The 27,862-nt window shown below is 28.2% G+C and overlaps 3 protein-coding genes across 4 annotated transcripts; all 3 read right to left on the bottom strand.

Moving 5' to 3' along the window:
• Positions 1-950: 950 nt before the first annotated feature.
• LOC136085195 (uncharacterized) lies at positions 951-6,504 on the bottom strand. Its single transcript, XM_065806484.1, has 3 exons — positions 5,482-6,504; positions 4,617-5,316; positions 951-1,084 (listed from the first exon to the last, which is right to left on the bottom strand). The coding sequence occupies exons 1-3, from the start codon at positions 6,502-6,504 to the stop codon at positions 951-953; spliced, it is 1,857 nt and encodes a 618-aa protein (XP_065662556.1).
• An 11,566-nt stretch (positions 6,505-18,070) lies between these two features.
• On the bottom strand, positions 18,071-19,099 carry LOC100207977 (glutathione-specific gamma-glutamylcyclotransferase 1). Its single transcript, XM_065804554.1, has 2 exons — positions 18,762-19,099; positions 18,071-18,660 (listed from the first exon to the last, which is right to left on the bottom strand). The coding sequence occupies exons 1-2, from the start codon at positions 18,969-18,971 to the stop codon at positions 18,163-18,165; spliced, it is 708 nt and encodes a 235-aa protein (XP_065660626.1). The 5' UTR covers positions 18,972-19,099; the 3' UTR covers positions 18,071-18,162.
• A 3,362-nt stretch (positions 19,100-22,461) lies between these two features.
• On the bottom strand, positions 22,462-27,050 carry LOC136084505 (uncharacterized). Of its 2 annotated transcripts, none has more exons than XM_065804552.1 (3): positions 26,038-27,050; positions 23,286-24,578; positions 22,462-22,657 (listed from the first exon to the last, which is right to left on the bottom strand). In XM_065804552.1, the coding sequence occupies exon 1, from the start codon at positions 26,838-26,840 to the stop codon at positions 26,247-26,249; it is 594 nt and encodes a 197-aa protein (XP_065660624.1). In that variant the 5' UTR covers positions 26,841-27,050; the 3' UTR covers positions 22,462-22,657; positions 23,286-24,578; positions 26,038-26,246. The 2 variants fall into 2 exon arrangements, with proteins under 2 accessions (XP_065660624.1, XP_065660625.1); XM_065804553.1 differs by having other exon boundaries at positions 23,286-23,341.
• Positions 27,051-27,862: the final 812 nt, after the last annotated feature.

The following is a 27,862-nucleotide window of genomic DNA, read 5'->3' as shown; positions in this document are numbered from 1 at the left end:
GTTCCTATGCACCGTGCATACGAGGGTGGTCTGAAAAGTTTCCGACCTAACAAAGATAAAAGACATTTTTTTGAAATTTTATTTTTTATTTTTCAACATAATCTCCTTGTAACTCTACATACTTTTCCCAGCAATGCTCCCATCTCTGAAACCCATCCAATAGTACTCGGCAATTTTCTCTGCAAAATAATTGTTTACAAAGGTGATTGCCTCTTCATTTGACGAAAATCTCTGACCTCCTAGCGCAATTTTTAAATGACGGAACAAAAAGAAGTCGCTTGGGGCCAGATCTGGTGAGTAAGACAGATGGTCAAGCAGTTCAAACCGTAACTCGTGGATTTTCGCCATGGCAACTGCTGAGGTGTGAGACGGTGCGTTGTCTTGGTGAAACAGGATTTTCTTTTTCTGCAAATGTGGCCATTTTCCGCAAGTTGTTCCTTTAGCTTGTCAAACAATGATGCGTAGTATGCTCCTGTAATGGTTTTTCCTTTTTGAAGATAATCAATTAAAATAACTCCAAGACTATCCCAAAAAACAGCTGCCATCACTTTTCCAGCCGAAAAAACAGTTTTTGCTTTTTTTGGAGCCAGTTTCCCATTTGCAACCCACTGTTTGGACTCTATTTTTGTTTCGGGCGTATAATGGTGTATCCAAGTTTCATCTACAGTAATTAATCGTTGCCAAAACTCGGATTTATTGCGCCTAAACAGCGCCAATAGAGCGTTGGAAATGTTCATTCGAACACGTTTTTGATCTAACGTGAGCAAACGCGTCACCCAACGCGCAGACAGCTTTCTCATGCCTAAATTTTCATTTAATATATGACAAACACATTCTTTTGATGTGTTCATAACCTCTGCTATCTCTCTCACTTTATTTCAGCGATCGTCTAGCACCATTTGGTGAACTTTGGCGATGTTTTCATTGGTAGTTGCAGTTTTTGGACGTCCTTAACGTTCATCGTCTACCAAGCTCTGATGGCTACGTTTGAATTCAGCTGCCCAAAATTTCACTGTGATAAATGATGGTGCAGAGTCCCCATACACAGAATCCATCTCATCTTTGATTTGCGTAGGCGTATTGCCTTTCAAAAACAAATATTTAATAACAGCTAGATACTCGATTTTGTCCATTTTCAAAAAATTACTCACATCAACTCACTCAAACGACTGTTGCATAACAATTGCGCGTTCAAAATGGCTGAAACTTTAGTGAATAACAATCGACATATGAACAAACAAAATTCACTTGTTTTTATTTACGAGTGCTGCTATCTTCACGTTGAGGTCGGAAACTTTTCAGACCACCCTCGTTCGTTAATTAGACTAGATTTAAACGTAAATTATACAAAATCTTAACGCTTTATATATGTATAATATAATATATGTATAATAACGCCTAATAATTTATATATGTATAATAACGCTTTATATATGTATAATAATCCTATAATAGACGTCTAAAATACGTTTGAATATAGACGTTTTATGGGTGTTTGTTCTAAACGTTAATCTGGATTTCATTCTAAACGGATAATCGACCATATCTGAACGTTTTGTCGAAACGTTGTTTAGACGTTTAATAGACGTTTGTGTGTTTACTGGGCGTAGATTTTAAATCTATAAATATTTACGTTTAATTAAGTTCGATTAAAGGTTTACAATATTGACTAATGTAATTCGATATTCTAAACGCTAGATCGAAGTTTAGTAAAAGTATATATATAAAAGTTTGAATTATACATTTCAAATTAAGCGTCGATTTTTGGTCAATAATAGGTCGCTAAACGTTTTACCCATTTTTCTACCAATTTCGACCAATTCTGAACCAATCTGTGTTTACTGGGTCAGTAGCTAGGTATTTATGCCCAACTAAGTAGTTAACTAGTTAGGTCTGTATATTCTCTCTCTCTCTCTCTCTCTCTCTCTCTCTCTCTCTCTCTCTCTCTCTCTCTCTCTCTCTCTCTCTCTCTCTCTCTATATATATATATATATATATATATATATATATATATATATATATATATATATATATATACATATATATATATATTTTTTTTAAGGTGCCCCAAGAAGTCCTAACGGTCTTGTCACAGAGCACCGCGGAAATCCATTTAACCAAGTTCACGCCTCCTTCCTTACCGTGACCCGAAAATATGTCCAGAGCTCGTTTCGAACCTGGATCTTCTGCTTATAAAGCAAGCGCTCTAACCACTGCGCCACGGCCGCACAAATAACATATATATATATATATATGTATATATATATATATATATATATATATATATATATATATATATATATATATATATATATATATATGTATATATATATATATATATATATATATATATATATATATATATATATATATATATATATATATATATATATATATATATATATATATATATATATATATATATAACGGGTGATGCGGAAGTTATCGGACAAAATACAAAACGTCAATAACTTATTTATAAATAAAAAAACAAACTACTATTATATCTTTTTTAAATAAAGTATTTATCTTTTAATGAAAATATATTATTTTTTACATGAAAAAACACCACCATCTGCAATTGATCTCAATTTTGCTCTGACACCTTTCATATGCGACTGTAAAAAGCTTAAATCAATTTCTTGTAGTTTTAGTTTAATGCGATCAATCAAAACTTGCTCTGTTGAAGCTGGCCAATCTCCCTCGTCAAAGGTACACGAGATGGGTTTCTTTAACAGTTATTGTCTTAATCCCCATTTACGGTCAGACATAATCATCCAAAATTTTCCATAACAAAAAAAAGATGTTGGGTAATGTTTATAATGTCGTAGATGAATCAAACAACAATTTATCACAGTTTTAAAATCAGAATAAGATTAACACAAATATTTACTTTTTAAGAGTCAAAACTTATAATTACTTGTGGATCAATACCATCTATCCCAAGTATAATGTTTTACGATAAGAAGAGTTGTCATGGACTACTATTTCAAATGACACTTCCCGTTTTTTTTAAATAATAATAGTAAGCCAACAGAGTAGAGTGACCAAAGGTACAACGTGGTCAAAGGTACAACAGGTTCCCCTATAATGTGTTGAATTAACTATTAGATTTTGTATTAGACTATTATGTAATAATAATAGTAATTTACTTTTTTCATCATTTCATCATTTAAAACTATACTTTTATTATAATACTGACCTTAAATCTTCCCTGAAGGCAGGCACGTGCTATATTTATTTATTTAATTTATCAAGGAATACTTATACTTCCTTGAACAAGTTTAACTTCATATATCTATATATTTTAACTTAATTCTTAAAAGTATAAAAGTATAAATAAATTTTTTCAAACTTTTTTCTTTATTATATATATTTATTCATATATAGATATATATTTATTTATAACATGTTATAAGCATATTTATTATTATTTTTTTAATATTGATTATTATATACTATACTATAGATATATCATGGCAGATAGCTTAGGGGTTGTCCATAAAGTACGTACGCTCATAGGGGGAGGGGAGAGGTCTTTAAAAAGCGTAGAAAAGCGTATGGGGGGGGGGGGAAGGGTTTAACTTATAAGTACGTACTTCGATTTTTTAATTTATCACAATTAATCAGCTAGTCAATAGAAAAGTTAAAATTTAGATTAAAAATCCTAGTTTGCCAACATAAAAAGATGTATGGTATAGGGTATAGTTTCCCTCTGTCCACACACATGCTTAGGCGCAAATTTTCCGACCCCTTCCCTCCAAAAAAAAAAAAAATGAGGGGCTGTAAGTTTTGCATGGTCATAATAAGATTATCACGTAATAAAATATATAAACAAATAAGACAGTTTAAAAAACAGACCAAGACTCAAAGAAGATATGGGTGATACAATACCACCACAATCTTTTCATAGAGCCTCTTGAAAAAATAAAATGTCGTCAAAATGTTCAAATAAACTGCAGATAAAAGTAAGATGTAAAAACTTCAAATTTAAATACTCAAGGATTTAAAATATATACACCATTGCATAAATAACTACAAAAGATATGTGCAATTAATTTTTCAAAGAATAAAAAAGTAAAACTATTTTGATATAACTTAACGGAGTTCTGGTAATTCCTCCGAATTAAAAATGTGTTTTTTTGCTAGCAACTTAAATGAGTTTAATGATTTTACCATATTATCTTTTTTAGCTTCTTTTTTTTTAAAATAGTTCCTTATTTTTGGTCCGCAAAATGCTATTGAACACTCTGTAAACTTGTTTAGTTTCTTAGGCAATTTAAAGAAATTTGATTGGTTTGTTCTAAGGAAATACTTTTCATTTATATTTTTTTTAAACTTACAATTAAAATTTACTGGAGTTAGGTTATTTGTAAACTTATACATAAAAATTAGGTGTTGATAAATATTTATTTCATAAATATTCATCATTTTCATGTCAAGCATTAAGGGTTTAGTGTGCTCCCTTCTTTTTTTTCCGTATATAATTCTACACGCATGTTTTTGAACACTAAGTATTTTTTTAAGTTTAGTAGTTTGCGTGCTGCCCCATGTAATATTGGCATAACTGATAAAACAATGAATTAAAGAGAAGTAAATTAATTTAAGACATATACTATTAACATAAGGACGAACTCGGTACATCATGCCGATGGCTTTACTAACTTTTGATTGTAAATATTTAATATGGGGAAGCCAAGATAAATGCTTGTCCACAAGTATCCCTAAGAACTTTAAAGAGTCTTCCTGTTTTATTTCTTTATTATTTAAAAAAAGATCTGGTAGTTTGAGGGGAAGGTTTACTTCTTGCAACTTTTTATAAAATAATGTATATTTTGTTTTTTTAACGTTTAATGAGAGTTTATTTGCTTGAAACCAGTCATTTATCTTATTTAATTCAAAGTTCATGTCAGCATAAAGTTGCTTGATACTATAGTTGGAAAGAAAGAGATTTGTATCATCAGCAAACATAATTGGGTTTAATTTCACTGATGCATTACTTAAGTCGTTTATATAAACTAAGAATAAGAGAGGGCCTAGTATTGATCCTTGGGGTACTCCACAGGGGACTTTAAGAATTCCGTATTCTTTTTTATGAACATATTGTGTTCTATCAGTAAGGTAACTTTTAATCCAATTGAAGTCCTTATTAATTACCCCATAATACTTTAATTTTTCTAACAAGATGGAATGATCAACAGTGTCAAAAGCTTTAGTTAGATCAATAAATATACCTAAGGTAAATTTATTTTCATTAAAGCCATTATTTATTTGATCGACTAATTCAATAATCGCATGTTCAGTTGAAAGATTTTTCTGAAATCCAAATTGTTTTGGATAAAAAAAATTGTTTTTTGTTAAGTGGTCAAAGATTCTATTATAATTTACACGTTCGAATATCTTTGAAAATACAGAAAGCAATGATATAGGCCTGTAGTTAGAAACATTTGCATGATCATTATTTTAATAAACTGGAATTACTTTTGCGAGTTTTAGTACATCAGAAAATATTTCTTGGCCCAGTGAAAGCTTGACTATATAGAACAATGGTCTACTGATGCTTTTTTTATTTGAAATTAGTATATTGCTGGGAATACCGTCAAATTCTGATGAATTTTTATTTTTTATCAAAGAAAAAGCCGTTTCAAATTCTTTTAATGTCAAGTCGAAATCATACAACGTTTTATCATTTGATGGTGTTAGATAGGTTTTATAAGAATTAAGAAGTGTTGTAATTTTGTTAGCTAGATCAAGTCCAACATTTGTGAAATATGTATTAAACTCTTTGGATATTTCTTTAGGACAGAATATATCATTATTATTTATATTGATTCGTTTGGGTAGCGAAGAAGTTTTATTTTTATTTTTTCCTAGTATGCCATTAATTACAGCCCATGTTTTTTTAGTATCCAGCTTACAATTAGTAAATTGTTTACTGTAATAATTTTTTTTAGTTTTTTTTAAAAGATCGATATAAAAATAATTGTATGCTTTATAATTTTTTTCATTAGTTGTGCTTTTATTTTTAAGAAATTTATTATACAGTTTTTGTTTGGTTCTAGAGCATTTAATAAGTGTTTTATCCATCCATGGATTAGCAAGTGTTTTTGTTTTTATTTTTAATACTTCATTTGGACAAGCTTCATTAAAAATCTCTTGGAATTTGTCTAAAAATAAATTACATGCTTCATTTGCATTTTGACTTTTATAAACATCACTCCAATTCTCTAAATATAATTTGTTCGTAAAATTGTTTTTACTATGAGTTGAAAGGTTGCGTTTATTTATATATAAAATTTTGGGTTGATCATTTGGAATTACTTTTATATTTTTTATGGTAATGTATATTGGGAAATGGTCGCTAATATCCGTCTTAAATATTCCTGCCTCAAATGATGTTTCTAAGAGATTGTTAATAAAAATATTATCTATTGCAGTTGCAGAAGTTCTATTAACCCGAGTCGGTTCATTAATTACTGACAAAACATTGTACTTATATAACATGTCAAAAAAAGATTTTGTTTTTGGAAATTTCTGGTATGTTAGTGCATTCAAGTTTATATCCCCAAGGATAAATAATTTTTTTTTTTTCGTTGTTTGTTTTTAAAATACTTTTTTCGATAAAGTCTTGAAATGATCTAATTTTACCACTAGGTGGTCGGTACACGCATCCAATTATACTATTTTTGTTTTTTGCATTAATTACTTCAATAAAAAGACTTTCATAATTGTTATTTGCTACACTTAATTGCTTTTTTATTTTAAATTAATACTTTTTAAGTACGTAAACACCCAGTCCTCCGCCTTTTTTTATTGCTTCCTCGTGGTTGGCTAATTAGTTTGTAATTTGCCAAACTATAATTCGAATTCAACTCTAGAGGACTTTCTGAATCATGCCAAGTCTCTCAGGAGATATGACGTCGAACGAGTAATTTATAATAAATAAAAATTCTTTAAATTTTTCAAAATTTTGCCGCATGCTTCTTATGTTTAAGTGTAATATATAAAATGAGTTTAAATCTTTTTTGATTTTAAATTCATAAGGATCAAAATATGGTGTTTTAATTAAACTCATTTGAGTTTCTAAAAAAATATTTAAGTTGTCATCAGAAAGATTGTTCAAAAGATTATCTTCAAAAGGATCATAATTTAATTTTTCAAAATCTAATTGGTCAAACACATTATTCGCCATTTTTGATAAAAAAAAAGAAAAAAGTAAAAAATTTAAATAAGCAAAAAAAAGGTAAATAAATACTCATAAGAAAATAGTATATTAAGGACATAAAATAATTTCCTTTTCTTTCCAATCACGTACGATGAATTTATCGTACGATATGTATGCAAATTTCCCCGACTCTCTTTCCATTTTCATTTTTTCACGCAAATCTTTTCGAATAAGGTTTGTTTCCGCGCAGAAGTCCTCGTTAATATATAAATTTTTTCCTTTCATATTCATTTCATTTAATATATAAATTTTTTCCATAACTTTTGTAATTTACAATATTTTTTAATGAAATTTAAAATCTGTTGATAAATTTAAATTTAGTTTAAGATATTAAAATTTAAAATTTTACTACATTAGTGCTGTCACGTTTTTGGTTGGGGGCAAGCGTTTCAAGGCTTTTTGTTCCCAGGCCTCTTCCATACTAATTTTTCGCAAGGCCTCCTCATTTGGTATAGGTATAAACATACTTAAGTTTGGAGCTTGCATAATGTGTGAAAATGTCCTATTGGGTGATCCATAAAGAATGTCACTTTAACTTAACTAAGGCAAAAAGTAGGAGAATGTTGGCTCTTGTGCGCAGAGACTTTATGAGTAATATTGCACCTTATGTTCGATGAAAATCTCCGCGTAAGGTAGCCAACAAACTTCTACTACTGGTTATTAATTAAATTCTGAATGACGTCCTTTATGGACGACCCCTATCTGGAACATCAAAAAATCCTTCGGGCGCCCATGCACACATGCCATCCCTTATATACTGGCTCTGAGTAAGGCGTATTTCAGGAAACCTATTTTTTGAGTCAACAAAAGTATTAAAGTAAAGTGTAAAAGAAAAGCTTCAGGATTATGCGTATTTGCTTGGATGCTTTTTAATAATATAGTTTCTTTGTACTAATTCTTTTTTTTTCTATTTTTTTAAATTTTTCTTAACCAATACAAAAACAAAAAGTTAAAGTAGGACTTTAGGAGCGATGATTGTTGTTTTATTAAGTCTTTAGAAAAACGTTTTATATTATATAGTGTAATGTTTTTTAATTTTTGTTGTCTTATATTTACAGTAAAGACTAAGAGGCTTGGTGATAAGACCAATTATGTCTTCTTCTTGCCCCTGCTATTTGTATTTATATTATGGTTTACGATTTTAATAAACTCATACAACTTTAATAAACTTATAACTTATATTATAAAAGACTTTTTAGCAGGGTCGTGGCTAATGGGTTGGAGGCCCCCAACCCCTCCCCCCCCCCACCCCCACCCAAAAAAAAAAAAAAAACAACAACGTGTCATTAGGGTCTCAAAGTTTTCCAAATTATACCGCTAAATTTTGCTAAAATAAAAAGCTCCTTAAATTAGCAAGCGGGTACAAAATTTGCTGCCCCCCCCCCCCAACAATTGAGGGGTATGGGCAGACTACTTTCGGCACTGGGTTTTAGGCTTTGTTTTCAATATTAATGATCTCGCATAAGACTCGTTTTTTACGGACTTACTAAAGAGGGGTGTCTGAAAAAAACGTCCGCCTTAAGTATACTTTATTTTTATTTTATTCGTTATTAAAACAAAAAAAAAGTACAACTGGATATTTACCAGGAATCAAACTCGGGTATCCGCCGCCTTAGTGCATAACAATCACCTCTCGGCCAAGCGAACACATTGTCCTCTATGTATATATTTAAAGATGTTTTTCAAATTGGGATTCTGTGCCGCTATCAAAGGGCTTTGGGGTCGTATAAAGTACCTAAGGTGCTTCCACCTTTTTTTTTTCAATAACTGTTTGAAAACTTATTGAAAAAAAAAAGTTAGGGGAGGGGGAGATTTGAAAAGCGTACGTACTTTTTAAAGGGGAGGGGATTAAAAAGTACGAATGGCAACAGGGGGTGTCAAATTTCAAAATTTTTGGCGTACGTACTTTATGGACGACCCCTTATGTGCCATCTGCAAAATTATTGTCTCTAAAAATCAAAAAGCTATTTTTTGTGTCAACTGCTTATTTTGGGTACACATAAAATGTAATGACCTTAACGATATAGACTATCAGTTACTCAAAAACTCATCTAATGATGATTCATGGTTTTGTAAGAACTGTATGAGCTCTATATTTCCGTTTAACAACGAATATTCTATTAATCGTGGTTCAAATTGCATTAAGAAAAAAGCTGTTCGTCACCCTTTAAAAAATCTCAAATCTATTACTGATACCTTTAATAATATCTCGTGTGAAGCTGATCATAAAATAAAATCAGCATTTAATACACAGTGGGAAAAAAGACGTCGAAAAGACGTCTTTAAAAGTCTTATTTACGATGTCTTTGAGGCGTCTTTTTTTAGTCGATTATGCAAATCTAAAAGACATCTTTTTTCGACACCTAAAAGACGTCTTTTTTGTCTTGTTATGTCTTGTCATGAAAAGACATAAAAATGCGTCTTTAAGACGTCTTTGTTAATCAATTATGCATATCTAAAAAAGTTTTTTCTCGCTAGTTTTCATTAAATATAAATGATAACAGCTCTTCATACAAAGTATGACAAAAGCTCTTTCCGATGACGAGAAAAAAACCCTTTTTAGTTATCAATATAAAAGAGGAAGCATTTTCTACATCTTTTATATGTTTAAAAATAGGAGAATTATTTATAAATAAAACAGCAGTAATGTTCAACAGAATGTATTTATTTAAGAATCATCTCCAGATTCATCTCCAGATTCATCATTTTCTTCATCTTTCTCTTTTGTTTCTCGAGCGGGCTCAGTTTCTTGGCGTTGTTGCTTACGCATCAATAAAATTAATTATTTCAAGTCGAGAATGAATAAAATTAACTATTTCACGTAGAGAACTCTTTTTATACAAGCTGGCTACGACTTCTAAAAAATGAGTGAACATGAAAAACAGTCTCTAGTTTTAATGTAACACAAAAAAGCAAATGAAATTTGATCAGCTGAGTGAAGCGCATTAGATTATTAATTCAAAAATTTAAAATTCAAAATTAGACTATTAATTCAAAAAGGGCTGATCCTTTCAACCTCTTCTTGTTTCCAGCGCGGTCCTTTCTTTTTGTCTCCACTAGATTAAATTGGGACAGGAGTCCAACAGTAGTCTTAAAATATATAAAAATGAGTATGCTAAAGAAATTTACGACCATCAAAATGACTGTACATCAATGTATTTTATTTTGTTGTACTTAAACCAAGCTAAACATTTGCACCTCTCAGATTTGCTATGAAAGCCAAGTTATTGAAAACAGATATTGATATTTTTATGTTTTTTATGACGTGACTTTTTAATTTAATTTTGCTGAAATTAAGTGTTGTAGACCCATAACAATTTAAAAATCCGTTATTGACTAAAGGCTATCAAAACAAAAAGATAATTCAGCTAATACACATTAAGAGTTGTTATTTATTTAAACTGGATAAAAGTATTATTCAAAGCTCTATTTTAGCCGAAAACATAATGATGCATTATTTAACATCATAAGATTATAAAAACTGACGATCATTAGCAACACAGATGAAATACACATAAACAAAAATAAAGACTAGAAAGCTGCAATGATTATTAGCTATAAGAAAGTATCATTTTCACTTGGTCTTTTGTATCCAGACCAAAAGTTTTGCAGACAATTCTAAAGATAAATCTGATGTCATTATGTGCATTTTTTACTTGATTTGTTAACGACAGACAGCAGTTAACAAGGAAATAACAACTTTAACATAAAAGTTAAAAAGTCAATCTTTTGTCTTAACAATTTCATCATTCAACTAAATACAAACAACAAAATTATTCAGGTCATTTAAAAACATTTTGAAAAATAAATTGCAAGCTTACTGAATGCTTCTTCTTTTCTATCGTCCGCTTCACTGGCACTTGAACAAGTAAATACAGACAGAAATTGTTTACAGATTTCTTATTTGTTTGGAAATAAATATTTTAATTTAATATCTAATAAAAAAGTTTCTTCAAGCACAACACATTAAAAAATAGGTGACATAATATCAAATGCTTGTAAACTCTAACTATATGCGTATTTTAGCATTGCTCATGTAATAAAATTTAAAATTAAAAAGTAAAACTTTTTAAAACACTTACCTGCGACTAACTTAATTGAGACTAGATCATCTTGATACCATAGCTCTTTGTTTGGTGGAGAATTTTTGTCCTTCAGTACATTTATGCCTTGCGGCCAATACAATTTTTTATCTGCCTTGTCTAACCATCTTACTGGAACCACGCCATCCACTTCTTGCTTTTTCCCATTAACATTTTCTAGCTAAACAGATGCAGCCCACCCATTTTGAAACTCCACTTATACAAAATGTTTTAAGGATACAAAAGCACTGTATTTAAAATCAATGGTAAATAAATAAACTTTCAATAAATAAAAAAAAACATAGAAAGAAAACAAAACAATAATGTATAGCAAAACAATAATACGTATAGATTTGCAAGTAAAAAGTTTGAAGATAAACAAGTTGTCAAAGATACATTTAACGTATATATATATATATATATATATATATATATATATATATATATATATATATATATATATATATATATATATATATATATATACATATATACATAGATCTATAGTTTGTTGGCTTTGGGAAGAGCGGAAGGAAAAAAGTGATTCTTACGCCAACATATACGTCACTTTTAATTACTTTTGACTTTCGTCCAACATTTCCGTGTTGGACGAAAGTAAAAACCATTAATTTAATTACAAATTAATCGTTTTTTAAAAAAACCACAAAAACGCAAATTTAATTGACCGGAATGTTTTTAAAACGTTTTGAATGTTTTTAACAATATAAACAATGTTTTTTTTTTTATTTTTTTTAATAAAATGTTTTTATTTTTATTTTTTTTAATAAAATGTTTTTATTTTTATTTTTTTTACTGTAAATCATGCGCGGAGTGATGCTACATCGACTATCTTATAGCCTGACTCGCAAGAGAGTGCTGCTACATCGACTGACAAATAGCCTGACTCGCAAGGGAGTGCTGCTACATCGACTGACAAATAGCCTGACTCGCAAGGGAGTGCTGCTACATCGACTGACAAATAGCCTGACCCGCAAGGGAGTGCTGCTACATCGACTGAGGGTTTGGTTGGGGCAGGCAGTCTATCATTATTAAAAAAAAAAAATTCCGGTCTTGCATTTTAATTTTTACTTTTTGTCAACAAAATATCGAAAAAACTTTCGGACAACATCTAAGGGTTGTATATATATACATATATACATATATATGTATATATATATATATATATATATATATATATATATATATATATATATATATATATATATATATATATATATATACATGTATACATACATATATATACATGTATACATACATATATACATGTATACATATATAAATCAGTGGCGGATCCAGCATTTTTTGATCTTTGAGATAGCTATCTTCCAGACATGGAGCTAACTCCAAACATTTACATGTTTATACTTATGTCAAATAATGAGGGTTTGCAAAAAATTGCGATGATTGGAGGCTGGGAACAAAAAAGCCACAAAATTTTTTCTACACCTGCCCCAAACGTGAGAGCAACAAGTTGATGAAATATTTTTTTGTATTATTCTCAACTAGACTTATATTCATCGATAATTTTTCAGTTTCATAGTATTATCTCCCAGCGTTCAAAAACTATGAACATATAAAAATTACAACCCCCTCAAATTGAGGGGGGTTTGAACTTTATATGGTCATAATCTCAAAGATCAAAAAATGCTGGATCCGCCACTGTAAATACGTATAGGTCATGTAAATACGCCACTGTAAATACGTATACGTATACGTACAGGCCTTGTTACGAAATTTCTCAGCGTAACGAAAACGCGTAACGCATTTCAAAGTAACTCCCACTCAGCAATATTTTGTATTGTTAAAAGTTATATACTGCGTTACTAACGTATTTTCAAGTACCGCGTTGTAGTTAAAGTTATTTTATTAACGCGTTATAAAACATACAGACAGATTTTTTTTTCTCACTATAACAAAAGTTACAAATAAAATCTTAGTTCATATTTGAAAAATCATTTTTATCATTTTTTTTCAAATATGACCTACATTTTATTTGGAAAAAATTTTTTTTTTCATAAAACGTAACATAATATTTGTTTATTTTTTTATAATTTTGCAGTTGGTTTATGGTTACTTTACTAACTGTTAATAATTTTTTTATTATTTAGAATTAAACAAAGTTTGCAATTGATACTTAAATTTATTTAATTAAAGTTAATTTATAAATTTACTCTTGATACTTTAGTTACTATTAAAATTACAGCAAGAGTTCATAATACCTTATTTAATATCGAAGAAAGAAAGGAGATTTAAGTTCAAAAGATCTCATAAGTTGAACAGACAGTCTGTGCTTGTTGCTTTACTAAAAACACTTAGTGTATTCCAGCTACAGAAAATTTGGAAAAGCTTGTTGTAAAGTATTGTCATGATGAATATAGTATTAAGGTTATGAATTATCCAGCTGGACTATGCCTTACATTTAGAAGAAATCTGTACCTGGTTGAAGCTGGATAACTCTTTCAACATCAGGTAAACAGAAGTGGAACAAAGAATCTTTAAGTGATTTCTGCTGCAGTAGGAGCTTAAATCAAGAGTTTAAATGCTGCTTGCTTTAAAGTTTGTTTAAAATGTTTTTAAGTTATTACAATATATATATATATATATATATATATATATATATATATATATATATATATATATATATATATATATATATATATATATATATATATATATATATATATATATAGATAGATAGATAGATAGATAGATAGATAGATAGATAGATAGATAGATAGATAGATAGATAGATATATATATACATATATATATATATATATATATATATATATATATATATATATATACATAATATATATGCTTATATATAAAGAAAATTATATATTTTATATATATATATTATATATTAATACATAATATAATGTATATTATATTATAATGTTATTTTCAATGTTCTTAAGCAAACTATGATTTGCTTATTAATAACTTAAGTTGTTAATTAGCAAATAATAATTTGTTTATTGTAATTATAATAAGCAAATTATAATTTGCCAATTAACAACTTAAGTTGTTCCCTGTGGGAAACGTTAGTGAATTTTTCCATCCTCCTCCCTAAAGAAAGAAAAGCCCTACTGGGTATTGTTTAATTTGACATTTAAATGAAAATTTTCTTATTACTTTTTTTTGAAGGTCATTGATATAAAAGACGTCTTTTCGTACGTCTTAATAAAGACGTACAACTGACTGTCGTCTTTTTGACCTCTTTTTTAAAGACGTCTTTTTAAAAGACGCCTTTTTCACGTCTTTATTTAAACTAATTATAAAAAGACATAACAAGCCATAAAAAAGACGTCTTTTATTCGTCTAAAGATATCTTTTTTCCCACTAGGTAGCTTCTACACTGATATCAGTGGTTTAAGTCATCTTTCTAATGATAAAAATTCTTTTAAATTTATACACATAAATATTGCTTCCCTCTCAAAGCACATTGATGACTTGAAACATTTGTTAAAATTGATTCAACTAGAATTTGATATTGTTGGATTAACAGAAACTATATTAATTAGTTATAAAGTTTCAACTACGAATATCTCGCTCAATGGTTACTGTTATGGACATACACCCACAGAATTACAAGCTAGAGGTGCTCTATTATACATTAACAATAAGTTTGCATATAAACCTCGAAAAGATCTTCACATTTACAAACCAATAGAATTAGAATCCGTTTTTATTGAATTAATAAACCTTAAAAATTCTAATATTATTATTGGTTGTATATATAAACATCCATTAATGACAATAGATGACTTTAATGCATTCTATATTTTTCCATTACTTGAAAAACTTTTTAAAGAAAATAAAACTGTATTTTTACTAGGTGATTATAATATAGATTTAAATAAAAGTGACTTGCATTCGACTCAAGAGATCTTAAATTTACTATCCTCTAACTACTTCTTGCCTCTTATTGTCCATCCTACTCGTATAATTAATAAATCTAAAACATTAATTGACAACATATTTTCAAACCTTTAATCAAATAACTTTACTGCAGGTAATTTCACAACATCTATATCTGATTGGCTACCTCAATGATTGCTTATGACATCTTAAAAGTATCATCTAACAAAAAACCAGCTGTTTATGAAAGAAACTGAAAAGTATTTTATGAGACATCATTTTTATCTGATTTTAAAAAAAATTTTAATGATAAGGTTGCCAATAAGTCTTGCGATAATGACTGTAATAGCTTGCTTCATAACACTATAAATAAATTGCTCGATATTAATGCTCCTTTTAGAAAATTACCGAAAATGGGTATAAAATTCAAAACAAAACCATGGATCTCTGATGATCTAAAACACTCTATTAAACACAAAAATAAGCCTTTTAAAAAGTATATACAATCAAAGGATTCTGATAATAAACTGTATTTTTTAATAATTACATAAAGTACCGTAATACACTTCAATTAATAATTAAAAAAAGTAAAAAAAATTACCATAACAACTATTTAAAAAAAATATGCTTAATATGAAAGCAACATGGGAAGGTATTGCTAATATTATCAACCTTAACTCTATTACACAAGTTTTAGCAACCATAATACTTCAAAACAACAATACTCTAACTAATCCCATTGACATTTGTTATGCTTTTAACAACTATTTTTACAATGTTGGCTTAGACATCCAATCAAACATTCCTTTATCTAAGAGTCACTTTACTGATTACCTATTAAATCCTTCACCGAATTCCTTTTTTTCTAAGCCTAAGGTTATTAGTGAAATAAGAAAGATTATTGAATTTCTAGATGCACGTAAATCATCAGGTCCTATTAGTGTCCCAATAAATATCTTAAAACTACTCAGAAATGAAATTTCAATTATTTTGTCAAATATTTTGAATATTTTATTTTCTAAGGGAGTCTTTCCTATATTTTAAAGACTGCTAAAATTGTTCCTATTTTTAAAAAAGATTCAAAGTTATTAGTATCTAACTTATGACCAATATCCCTGCTCTCAAATATTGATAAAATTTTAGGAAGGCTTATGTTTAAACGAGTCTACAATTTCCTTAACAACTCTAACATTCGATGTGATTTACAATTTGGTTTCAGAACAAATTATTCTACATCATTTGCCCAATTAAGTATGACTAAAAATATTAGAAGTGCTCTAGATAAAGGATTGTTTGGTTGGGGTATTTTTATAGACCTTTAAAAAGCCTTTGATACTGTGGATATTAGAATTCTATTAAAAAAAACTAGCTTACTATGGTATAAAAGGAGTTTCAAATTCCTGGTTTGAATCTTCCCTTACAAATAGAAAACAGTTTGTGTCTATCAACGGATCAAACTCTAATATTTGTGATGTCACTGTTGGTGTGTCTCAAGGGTCTGTGTTGGGTCCATTATTGTTTTTAATCTATATAAATGATTTATCCAAAGCCATAAAATTTTGTAGAGTCTAACACTTCGCGGATGACACAAATCTGCTGTTTCTTAATAAGTCGATCAATAAAATTAATAAATATGATCTAAAAAAGTTCTGCAACTGGTTAAATGCCAACAAAATTTCTTTAAATGCAAGTAAAACTGATTTGATTATTTTCAAACCAAGGTTTAAAAATCCTTGTCATCAATTTAAAATAAAATTAAACGGTAAAAAACTTTTCCCTCTAAAATGTGTTAACTATCTTGGAATAAAGATTGATGAAAGTTTAACCTGGAAGGATCATATTAATCAATTAACAATAAAATTAAATAGATCCAATGCAATTCTGTTTAAAGTTAGACATCTTATTGACAAAAAATCATTAAAATTTATATATTTTGCCTTATTTAGTTCACACTTCACTTATGGTTATTTATCTTGGGGACAAAGCTCTTCTATCAAGAATCGTCTCTCTGTTTCAGAAAAAAGCTATACGAATAATTAATTTTTTACCACAAAACTCCCACACAATAGATTCATTCAAAGAACTCCAATTAATAAATTTTTATAACTACATAAAATTTGAAAACTGTGTTTTATTCACAGTTGCATTAATGATAAGATTCCCTCTATCTTTACAGAATGGTTTACTCCATTAATACATGCTCATACCCAATCTACTAGGATGTCTCAAAGAGGTGGATTGTGTGTTCAAGCTTTTGATACAAAATTTTATGGTAGTCATTCCTTTAAAAACACTGCAATTAGTGACTGAAATTTTTTACAAAGTAAGCTAAATACTTTTCATTTCCGTGGGTTTGTTTTCATTTATTATTTTTTATTTTATTTGTATTTATTTTTTGAAACTCGTTTATTTTCTTGTCCTTGTCCTTTATGAATTTGTTATTGTTTACAAATTCGGTCTCCTCGTTTTAGTTAGGCTATATGAGAGTGAACCTTCCAGTCGGTATTATGTTATTTAACACCTTTGTATAATATTTACTGGTAAATATATTCTTATTGTTGTTGTGTGTCACAAAATATTTCCGTTACTAATTACATCAACATTTTAAATAATTAATACGAAGGAACAAAGTAATTATTAAATGTAGTTTGTTTATTTTACGAGTAATTATTTATTTTTTAAGAGTATTTATTTACGAGTAATTAATTTTTTATTTTTTAGTTCAGTTTTAATTTTTTTCGTTAATAAGTATTAAGATGTATTTACGAGAGGCACATCCTTTTTAATTAATCGGACGCGATAGATTGCTATAAAAATATGCAATTTTTTTCATTTCAGAATAAAAATAAACTTGTTGTGTGTTATTAGAAAAACTAAATAAACGCAAATATAAATATTATAAAAATAACTAGTAAAAATTTGTAACACAAAATAAAGTATAAACAATTCCAAAACCTAAAAAAAAATAATTTATGATGCTTGAACAATAATTGCTTTTAAACCAACTTCTTCGTTGTAACTTGTTTCTTTTATATCGTAAATTTGTTTTCTAAAACTATCGTTCTCTAAAAGCTTATGCCATGGCAAGACGTTTTTTGCAAGCAAACCGATTTTTGAGCGAACAAGCTTGTCTAGAGCATAAAGATGCTCATCTTTTTCTTCTGGTAAATTTTCGCGCATAAAGTCTGTAAGTCGAAACAAATATTCAATATTGTGGCCAAAAACACCGCAAGACTGTACAATATTTTCAGCTATTTCATCTAAAGAAGATTCGCCAAGAAACAAAGGATTTTCAGGCGTTGCATAATATACGACTGAGTATAAAATGTCGTTAGTTTCTAATATATGTACCGGCACAATTCTTATATCGTAATGACCTAATTGTTGCTCACGCGTTTGCAGAGAATCCAACGCTTTTCGAACTTTATCAGCGCCTTTTATCACAAAAACTCTGCCCCAACAACGGCCCTTCAAAAAAAAAGAGATTAATGTGTAAAAAAAAAAAAAAAAAAAAATTTAAACTCAAAAGCTATTTTTTAAGAAATCATACATCAAGTTAAAGTTAATACCTCATTTACTTTGGTCATGGTAAGCACCCGACCTGGTTGTTCTAATGTCCCTCTATGATATGTGCTTCCTTGCCAAAACCTTCTTTCGTAACCACTAATGTAGCCAAGATACGAGCAGTCATAATCAACATCTGGATTCCATATTAAAGAACCGTAACCAAATATATTTATACAGCCTTGAACTTTTAGGATATCTTCTATAACTGCCATAGTTTATAAAAATATTGTATTAGATTCTTTAATTCATAGTGAATATTATTTTATTCTTTATTTATAGTTTTTTCTTTAAAAACGAAAAGATGACGAAATGTGAACTTCGAATTTCGTAAGATTATTTTTTAACGCAGGTGTTAAGTTTTATAACGATTTTAATTGGGTTAAATATTCTCTATACGCATATAAACTTTTTGATTGGTTCATTGAACCGCTTAAATGTTATTACACGCTTCTTAACAACTGCAAAACAGACGTAAAACCGGATATATAGTTATTGAATATAATAATAATTAACGATCCTACTTCGTATGACGATTTTTTTTTAATTATCTTTTAAAATTTATTTACTTTAACTTCAATAAAAATATTTTAAATCGTAATTTCATTTATTTATCTATTTTTATTTCTATATCAAAAGTTTTTTTTTTTAAACGCCAAAAGGGTAAAAAATTCAAAGTTAACTTTTTTACAAAATGAGCTAATAATGAAGATAATTTAAACGTTATTGATTTTTTGAAGATTGATAAAGAAATTCCGAACAAGCGTTAATTTTAAAAAACGTTTTTCAACTAAACCTTTTCCAGTTATAAGTTATTTTTAATTGCTTTTATTTCGTAATAAGCAATATAACATAAGCCGTTTTGAAAAAAGTACTATAGACTTTTTCTTATAAATTTTTTTGTTGCACAATATAATATGAATTTAAAATGAATTTTTAATTTTTTTTGTTTGAATAATAAAATTCAAAAATATTTTCGTCATAAATACTGTCGCTGATAAATCTTTTAAGGATCATAATTTAGTTTTACATTTAAGATATATCTTTAATGTAAAATAAAATTATAATCTCTAAAAGACCGTTGGTACAAATACAAAACTCATTTCAATACGAGAGTAAATAAAACTCAACGTAGTTTTCCAAATTTATATTGGAAATTTAAAATATAGGATATAAAAATATTATTATTATTCTATTTATTATCCTGTTATTTCATAAGATCCTAATATTATAATATTACATTATTGATAAAACGCAACCGTTTAAGCCCGGATGAAAATAATGCAATCTTTCCTTAACCATAAAGAACCACATAATAACTTCAAAATTAAAGTTATTAAGCAAAAGAAATAAGCTGGTATCAAAAATGTCGCAGCGAAAACAAACAACTTCAACGTCATCAAAGCGGACAGTGCGTATTATTTTTGTAATTTTTTTTTTTTTTTTTTTTTTTTTTTTTTTTTTTGTCGTTAATATTATTTTATTACGATCGCGTTAGGGGTAAAACTCGGGGTCATGTTTTTTCAATACAAATATACATTTGTACGCGCGTACAAATAATGACTTCCTTATTTATTACCAGTTGCTGTTATTTAACTTTACATAATATAAGTTTGCTTTACTCTGTGTTGAGTTCTCTCTCTTTCTCTCTCGCTCGCTCTCTCTCTCTCTCTCTACCTATATTATATATATACAGGGTGGGGCAAAAGTTCCGCTACCATTTTAATTGCCCATAACTTTGTTCAAAGAAAAGATAAGTAAGTTTGGTTTTTATAAAAAGTTTATTTAGTCTTTACATATTTTTTCCTTATGATTGGAAAATTATATCGGTTAAATGGTAACCGTTATTCGCTATGCAACTCTCGGCTCGTTTTAAGGCATTTTTCATGACATCCTGTAACATTTCAGGGTGAATTTCTTCAATTTCATGACGAATATTGTCTTTAAGATGTTGAATCGTTCGGGGCTTATTCACATAAACATTTGATTTTAAAAAACCCCATAAGAAAAAGTCTGGTGATGTTAAATCCGAAGATCTAGCTGGCCATGCTAAATCGCCATTTCGCGAAATTAGTCTTCGTGAAAAAACGTCATTCAATAATTGAATTGTTGAACGGGCTGCGTGTGCTGTGGCCCCATCTTGCTGAAACCACATGTCCTCTAGTCCTTGTTCTTCCATTTCAGGCACAAGAAAATTTTGAATCGTGTCTTGGTACCGTTCAGCAGTAACAGTCACTTGAACACCTTGTTCATTTTCATAAAAATAGAGACCAATGATGTTTCCAGCATGAATACCACACCATACAGTTGTTTTTTGTGGATGCAATGATGTATCATAAATTAATTGAGGGTACGTTATTCCCCAAAACCGACTGTTCTGTTTATTGACATGGTCATTGAGAAGAAAATGGGTTTCATCGCTCGTTATAAATTTAGACGAAAAATCTTAAATTTTATCAGACAGCCTTAGGATTGCATTACTGTACTGACCTCGTTGATCAAGATCTCTCGGTAACAATTTATGGACTAATTGAATTTTGTACGGGAACAAATCAATTTTCAAAATTCGCCTTAAACTGCGTGCAGAAATGTGTAACTGAGAACCACGTCTCCGAATTAATGTTTCTGGAGACTCTGAAACACTATCGCGCACCAGAGCCGCATTTTCAGCGTTACAAGACGTCCGTTGACTTCCAGAACGAGGTCTGTCTGCGTCGCACCGTACTGTCGAAAATTGGCATGTAAACGATAAATTGTGGTTTTTTGGGTGGCACTGGACGATTAGGATATTTTTTACGCCATTTCCGCTTACTGGCAATAATGGAACGATCACTTTTGATAAATATTGTCACTATTTCTGCTCGTTCTTGTGGCGTTTATTTATCCATTATAAAACTGGAGCGTCTACACAACACAATGCTTAAAACAAAACTGATCTAAACGTCCCATAACCAAGATGGCGCACAATCAAAATGGCAGCGGGACTTTTGCCCCACCCTGCACATATATATATATATATATATACATACATATATATATATATATATATATATATATATATATATATATATATATATTTATATATATATATATATATATATATATATATATATATATATATATATACACATCCAGTAGACATTAAACAGTTGGTAAGTAGTTGGCCCGATCCTAATAACCAACTATTAGCTACAGTTGGGCCAACAGTCGGCTATTTAGTTGGTACCGTGAAAAAAACGTAACGCTATTACCAAGACTTACCCAACTGTTTTATAAACTGTTGGTACCATTAACGGCCCAACAGTAATAAAACAGTTGGTACCATTACCGGCCAACTATATGATTTTTTTCGCGATTTTTTAAATTCGCTTTTACACTTTAATTGAAAGTGCAAATGTTATAAATGTTTACAACTATCTTTACAACTTGACTTGATGATGAAAAATGAGTTGCATATTTGAAATCAAAAGAGAAATGTTATACAAAAAACAAATTGTTTGCTCGGCACCAGAAAAAGTTTTTTGTTGTTGACCTTTGTAATGATACAGAAATAATCATTGTAATAATAACAGTAGTAATAACAATAACAACTACAATTATAATAATAACAGTAGTAATTTACAACAGCAAAAATAATAAAAAACTAGCAGTAAGCAACCCCTAATACGGGTTATGAGTAATTAAATCATTAAAAACAAAAACATATTAATAACTTGATATATTATCTAAAAAATTAAATACAAATTTTTCTATAAATAATATTTTAACTTCGACTCTCTAACAGCAATGTCATTGCTTATAGTTAACGACATAGACCGCATTTAACATCAGTTAAGTTCTTTTTAAAATCTGTCAAAACACAGATACCAGAAAAAGAAAGTCAAGTAAAGCCTGCAAATACCTAAAAAAAGAAATGAAAAAAAAAATTACAATTTTTAATTAAAAAAGTATTATTCGCATTTTATTGTTAGTAGAATTAGGATAATAATATTACAGAAAATATAAAGAATAAAAAAATAGTTATAACAGCCTAGGTCTATCAACACAAAACACAGTAACAATAGCGCATAGCATAAAATATTTGTAAGCACACATTACTGTGTCTGCAGAGTAATTAAAAAAGAAAAGATTATAAAAAAGGCTTGACAACACAATGTAGTAACACTAACATAAAACACCACGACTTATTAAGATATTTTATCAAATAAATACTTGGACTAGAAAGATTTTATTTATTACAATATTTGAACAATCGAGGGACAATTATAGTTAAACAATTTGAACAATTATGCCATAAAATAGCAAACAACTCGTAAAATATTTCTTATAAATGGTCATTATCAATTGTGGTATTAAGAAATACGTAAGAGATCAGTAATTACATAAGTTTTATTAATTCTCCCTCTGATCTAATAGAGAGTGGGAGAGAAAGTGTTTCCGAAGCAGCATGTTAAAAAAAGTAAAAAAACACGCAATAAACAGTAGTAACTGGTTTTATTATGTTACCAGTAAACAAAAATTATTTTTACCTTGATTTAATTTCCAGCATTTCCTAATTAAGCTCCAGCTTCTCTCTAACTGTTGACTAATGAATAAATTTCACACCATGTTAAATTTACAAAATTAAAACCATGTTTCAAAAAAAAAAAGAACATAATTATTTTTGAAATTATAAAAAAATCTAAAATCATTTAAATTTAAAACTGTTATTAATTTTTACTATAAATTATAAAATTCATATTTTGCTTTGTTCTAAATTGCCTAAAGTAAAAATCAAATTAACATATTAACACTGCTTGACACTGAATTCTGGCAAGTTTTCTGCTCGCTGAGCAGCATTTCTTAGATTTCAACAATTAATTTTATCATGCCTAGATCTATCTCTTTCACTTGACAACAACTATTTTCAAGTTGCCTATTAGCATTTACATTAATAACTTCTTCGATAACTTCTTCCTAATATTATCCATTTCAATTTCACTATTATCATTAAACATATTACCAGTAATATTACTATTGTTACAACTGAATAATAAAAAAATGTAAAAGAATCTTACAAATTGTGATCTTTTCTAATCAAAGACTATATTTAAACTTAAGATTTATTGAAATCTATAACTTTTTATGTTAATATACATAAGTCGTTTATCAAAAATATTAAACAATATTTATTTACATCAATGATTTTTAATTTAACAAAAAATCTAGACTACAATGCACATAATTATTTAAGTAAGTGATCAACAAATTATTGACTGTAATCTGTTGATCACTTTCGTCTCAACAAATTACAGTCAGTTTTCCATGTTAAAAACATAAAATATATATCTAATATAAAATAAATCCAATATAAAATTAAAAAAAAAATAGTAAACTTTCTCAAATTAGCACCAATTATGGTGTGAAGTGACTGAAAAACACTTCTGTTTTTTCCAATTGCACTAAAAAATAAAACAAAACTTGCTTAGCTAAGTTGCCTAGTTCTTAAGAATCTGAAAACAAATAAGTAAAAAACCAAGAACAAACAAACATTTATTTATTAAAACTACTATTAAAACAAGTAAAATTAAACAAAGAACAACATTAATTCTCCCTAAAGGCTAAGAAAAATTTTTCAGCTCAAATTTGCTTGCAGACCTTGCTTGTAAAACCATAAGAATAAAAATATATTTAGAAAAGCCTAGAAACTACTTAAAAATGACATATGCAACATTGAAGTTTAGACATTGACTGACTAATTATTAGTAGCTATTTTTAAAAAATTCATACAAATTTACAATACTTTGTTTTTCTATATCGCATAAACCCATCATAAGATAAATCTGAAATGAAAAAATGTAATGAATAAGTAAATACAAAGAAAAACATCATATATGAATCGAAAATCAATGTATCAATAGATTATTGTCAATAACAAGAAGTCGTTTAGGGAAGTGCTAAAAATAATACCATATAAGCATACCTACATTTATAGATTCATTCACTCTCAAACACAAAATGCATATACATAAATTATTATATTATAACATATATATATATATATATAAATATATATATATATATATATATATATATATATATATATATATATATATATATATATATATATATATATATATATATATACATACAGAAATACACACGTAAACATAATACTATATACGCACATATACATCTTAACTGTATTTTAACTCTTATTAATAGTTAAAATATAGAGCTAAAATGTCTAATACAAATACAACAATGGTGTCATCATAAAATTAAATTAAAAACTCTAACAAATGTCAAAATTTATATCTTAATATGTAACTAATGGATAAAAGTAAAATATTTGTACTTACCAGTGTAACGGTTATATTAAAAGGTGAAGGAGAGTTTGAGTTTAAAAGTTTAATTAAAAGGTAAAAAAGCGTTTGAAAGAAAATGATAAATTGCTTCAAATCAAACTCTTTTTACATAGACCAACGTTATGATGATGTATTTATAATTAAATACATTTAATTATAAATACATTTAATTACAAATACATTCAACTATAAATACATTTAATTGTAAATACATTTAAATATAAATACATTTAATTATAAATACATTTAATTATAAATACATTTAACTATAAATACATTTATCAAACTTAAGGGAAACTTTTACGATTCAAAAACACACGGTATACAGTCGGTTAATGGTTGGCATGGAATGCGAACAGTTAGCCAACTATAGCCAATACTGGCCCGTCAGTTGGACCAACTAAAACGTGTTTACTGGGAAAGCCCTAACTCTCCACCTTTTTTTCCACTTCCTCTTGTTTGACTAATAAGTTTATAAGATGACAAATTAAAAGTAGAATTTAATTCAAGAAAATTTTCAAAATCATGCCAAGTTTCTGAAAGAGCTATGACGTTGAACGTGTAATTTATAATATTTAAAAATTCTTTTAGTTTCTCAAAATTTTGCTGCATGCTTCTAATGTTTATATGCAAAACTGAAAAAGAACAATGATCGTTTATTATTTTAAAATCAAAAAGATCAATATATGGTGTGTCAATTAAGTTCACTTGGGTTTCTTGAAAAATATTTATATTTTCTTCAGACAGGTTATTTAAAAAGTTACCCTCAAAGTTACCGCATTTTAAATTTTCAAAATGCGTTTTTTTTAAATGCGTTTAATTTTTAAAAAATATGTAAAATGCGTTAAATTTTTAACCAATAATTAAAAAGATCAAATAAAATATCCATAGATAAGAAATAATGAATTAAATCAAAACTTTAAAAAAATCTTACTCGTTTCTCTGTGTCAAACAACCAGCAGCGCTGTGATCAATTTCTTCATTTCCGAGCGTCGAACTAACAATTACTTTGTGGATGTTTTCTTTAAATTCGTGAGCAATAAGTTTATTGTACACGACTTTAGCGTAATGAGCATTTTGTCGATGATGCCTGCTCAAAAAGTTCTTTTCGTATTTTTCAAGTCGTAAAACTATAATCTTCATTTATAAAGATATTGCTTTTAATTTCATTGCATTTTCTAAGATTACCTTTTTATTTTCATAATCACGAAGCTTTAGAACAATTGTTCGAGCCTGTTCTACTTTACCTAGTCCCACTCGATGGGCTCGTTCAATCTTAATATCTTTCTCTATTCCAAGTTGTACGTTAAAAAGTTTCTTTATTTTTTCTTTTGTTATATCCCAATCTTTTTCTTCGTTTGTTTCAACTACCCCATCGATTCGTAAGTTATTTTGCCTGTGTCTATCTTCATTATCTACGCTCTTTAGTTTTAGTTCGGTATTGTCCGAAGATATTTTTCCCTGCATTTTTCTGACATTTGTTAAATCTTCGCATATCTTATTTATTTTTTCTCCTACTGCTTTAACTTTGTCTTCGCATACGCCACCAACAAAATTCAATCCTGATTTTATATTGTCTAGTTCGCGTCGAACATCTTGAAAACTTGTTTGAAAATCATAACACTTTTGATTCATGCTTGAAACAGCTTCACGAAAAAAAGATAAAATCGTTTCTTTTCGTAGATTCAGCATTTCCCTCATCATAACAATGGAAACATTTTCGTCCGATTTAGCCATTAGATAAATAATATTTCGTAAAAATAATATCCGCGAAACTTTTTGTTTTTATTTTTTATCGCTCCAAAGAAAAACGCGTCCGTTCACCACGAAGCTCAATTCAGATATATCCACAATGCTCAATTCATACTTAAAAGTAACACATAAAACAAGCTTAACTCTTCTTCTTTCCAAAAATATACCATGCGTATATATGTTTCTAAAAAAAAAAAAAAACATTTGCCTAACCCTTATCAAAAAAAAAGAGACGAAAAATCTGCTAAAAATAATTGGAAAAACAGAATTACTATTTGTTTATTTAACTTTTATTTAGCTGATTAAACAATATTACAATTTTTCATATAAAATAAATAACATCGTAAACATAAAAAACCTTTATAAAAAACGTTTTTAATCTTTTTAATTTATAATATATATATATATATACCGTTATAATCAGTCAGGGACTCAAAGAAAGGTAAGGATGATGCGTTTATCATCACAACCTTTTCATAGAGCCCCTTTAGTCACTCATTAATATAAAAATAAACGAACACTTTAATTTTTTAAGTAAAATAAAAAATTTAATAAAGCAAAACTCATTTTTTTTTTTTTTTTTTTTTTGTGTAAAAAATTGGAATCAAAAAAACAAACAAAAAAATTAAAACACATAAGAAGAAGAAAAAAATAAAAGATAAATAAAAAGAAAAAATACAAAAATATCTGAAAACAAATACTGTAAACTATAATATATATGTCAGGAATTAAGGAGATGCATTTTAGTTTGTTGTTTAAACGATGAAATGCTTTTTAGATCTTTAATATTTTTATTTTGGAAACGATTCCATATTGATGGACCTCGGTTTGTAATTAGAAAACTTGACTGCTGTGAGTTAATTTTTCCTAGTTGATTGTTGTTCCTGGTATTTGAACGCAGATTTTATTTTTCAGAAAATGATATCAGGAAGTTATCTGAAAAAACGCTTGGTAGAAGATTGTTTTTATACTTATACATGAAATTTATATCTGTAATGTGTTAAGTT

The sequence above is a fragment of the Hydra vulgaris genome, chromosome 09, assembly GCF_038396675.1.
Source record: "Hydra vulgaris chromosome 09, alternate assembly HydraT2T_AEP".
Classification (NCBI taxonomy): domain Eukaryota; kingdom Metazoa; phylum Cnidaria; class Hydrozoa; order Anthoathecata; family Hydridae; genus Hydra; species Hydra vulgaris.
The sequence above is the reverse complement of the archived record's forward strand: the minus strand, read 5'-3'. Positions and strand labels throughout refer to the sequence as shown.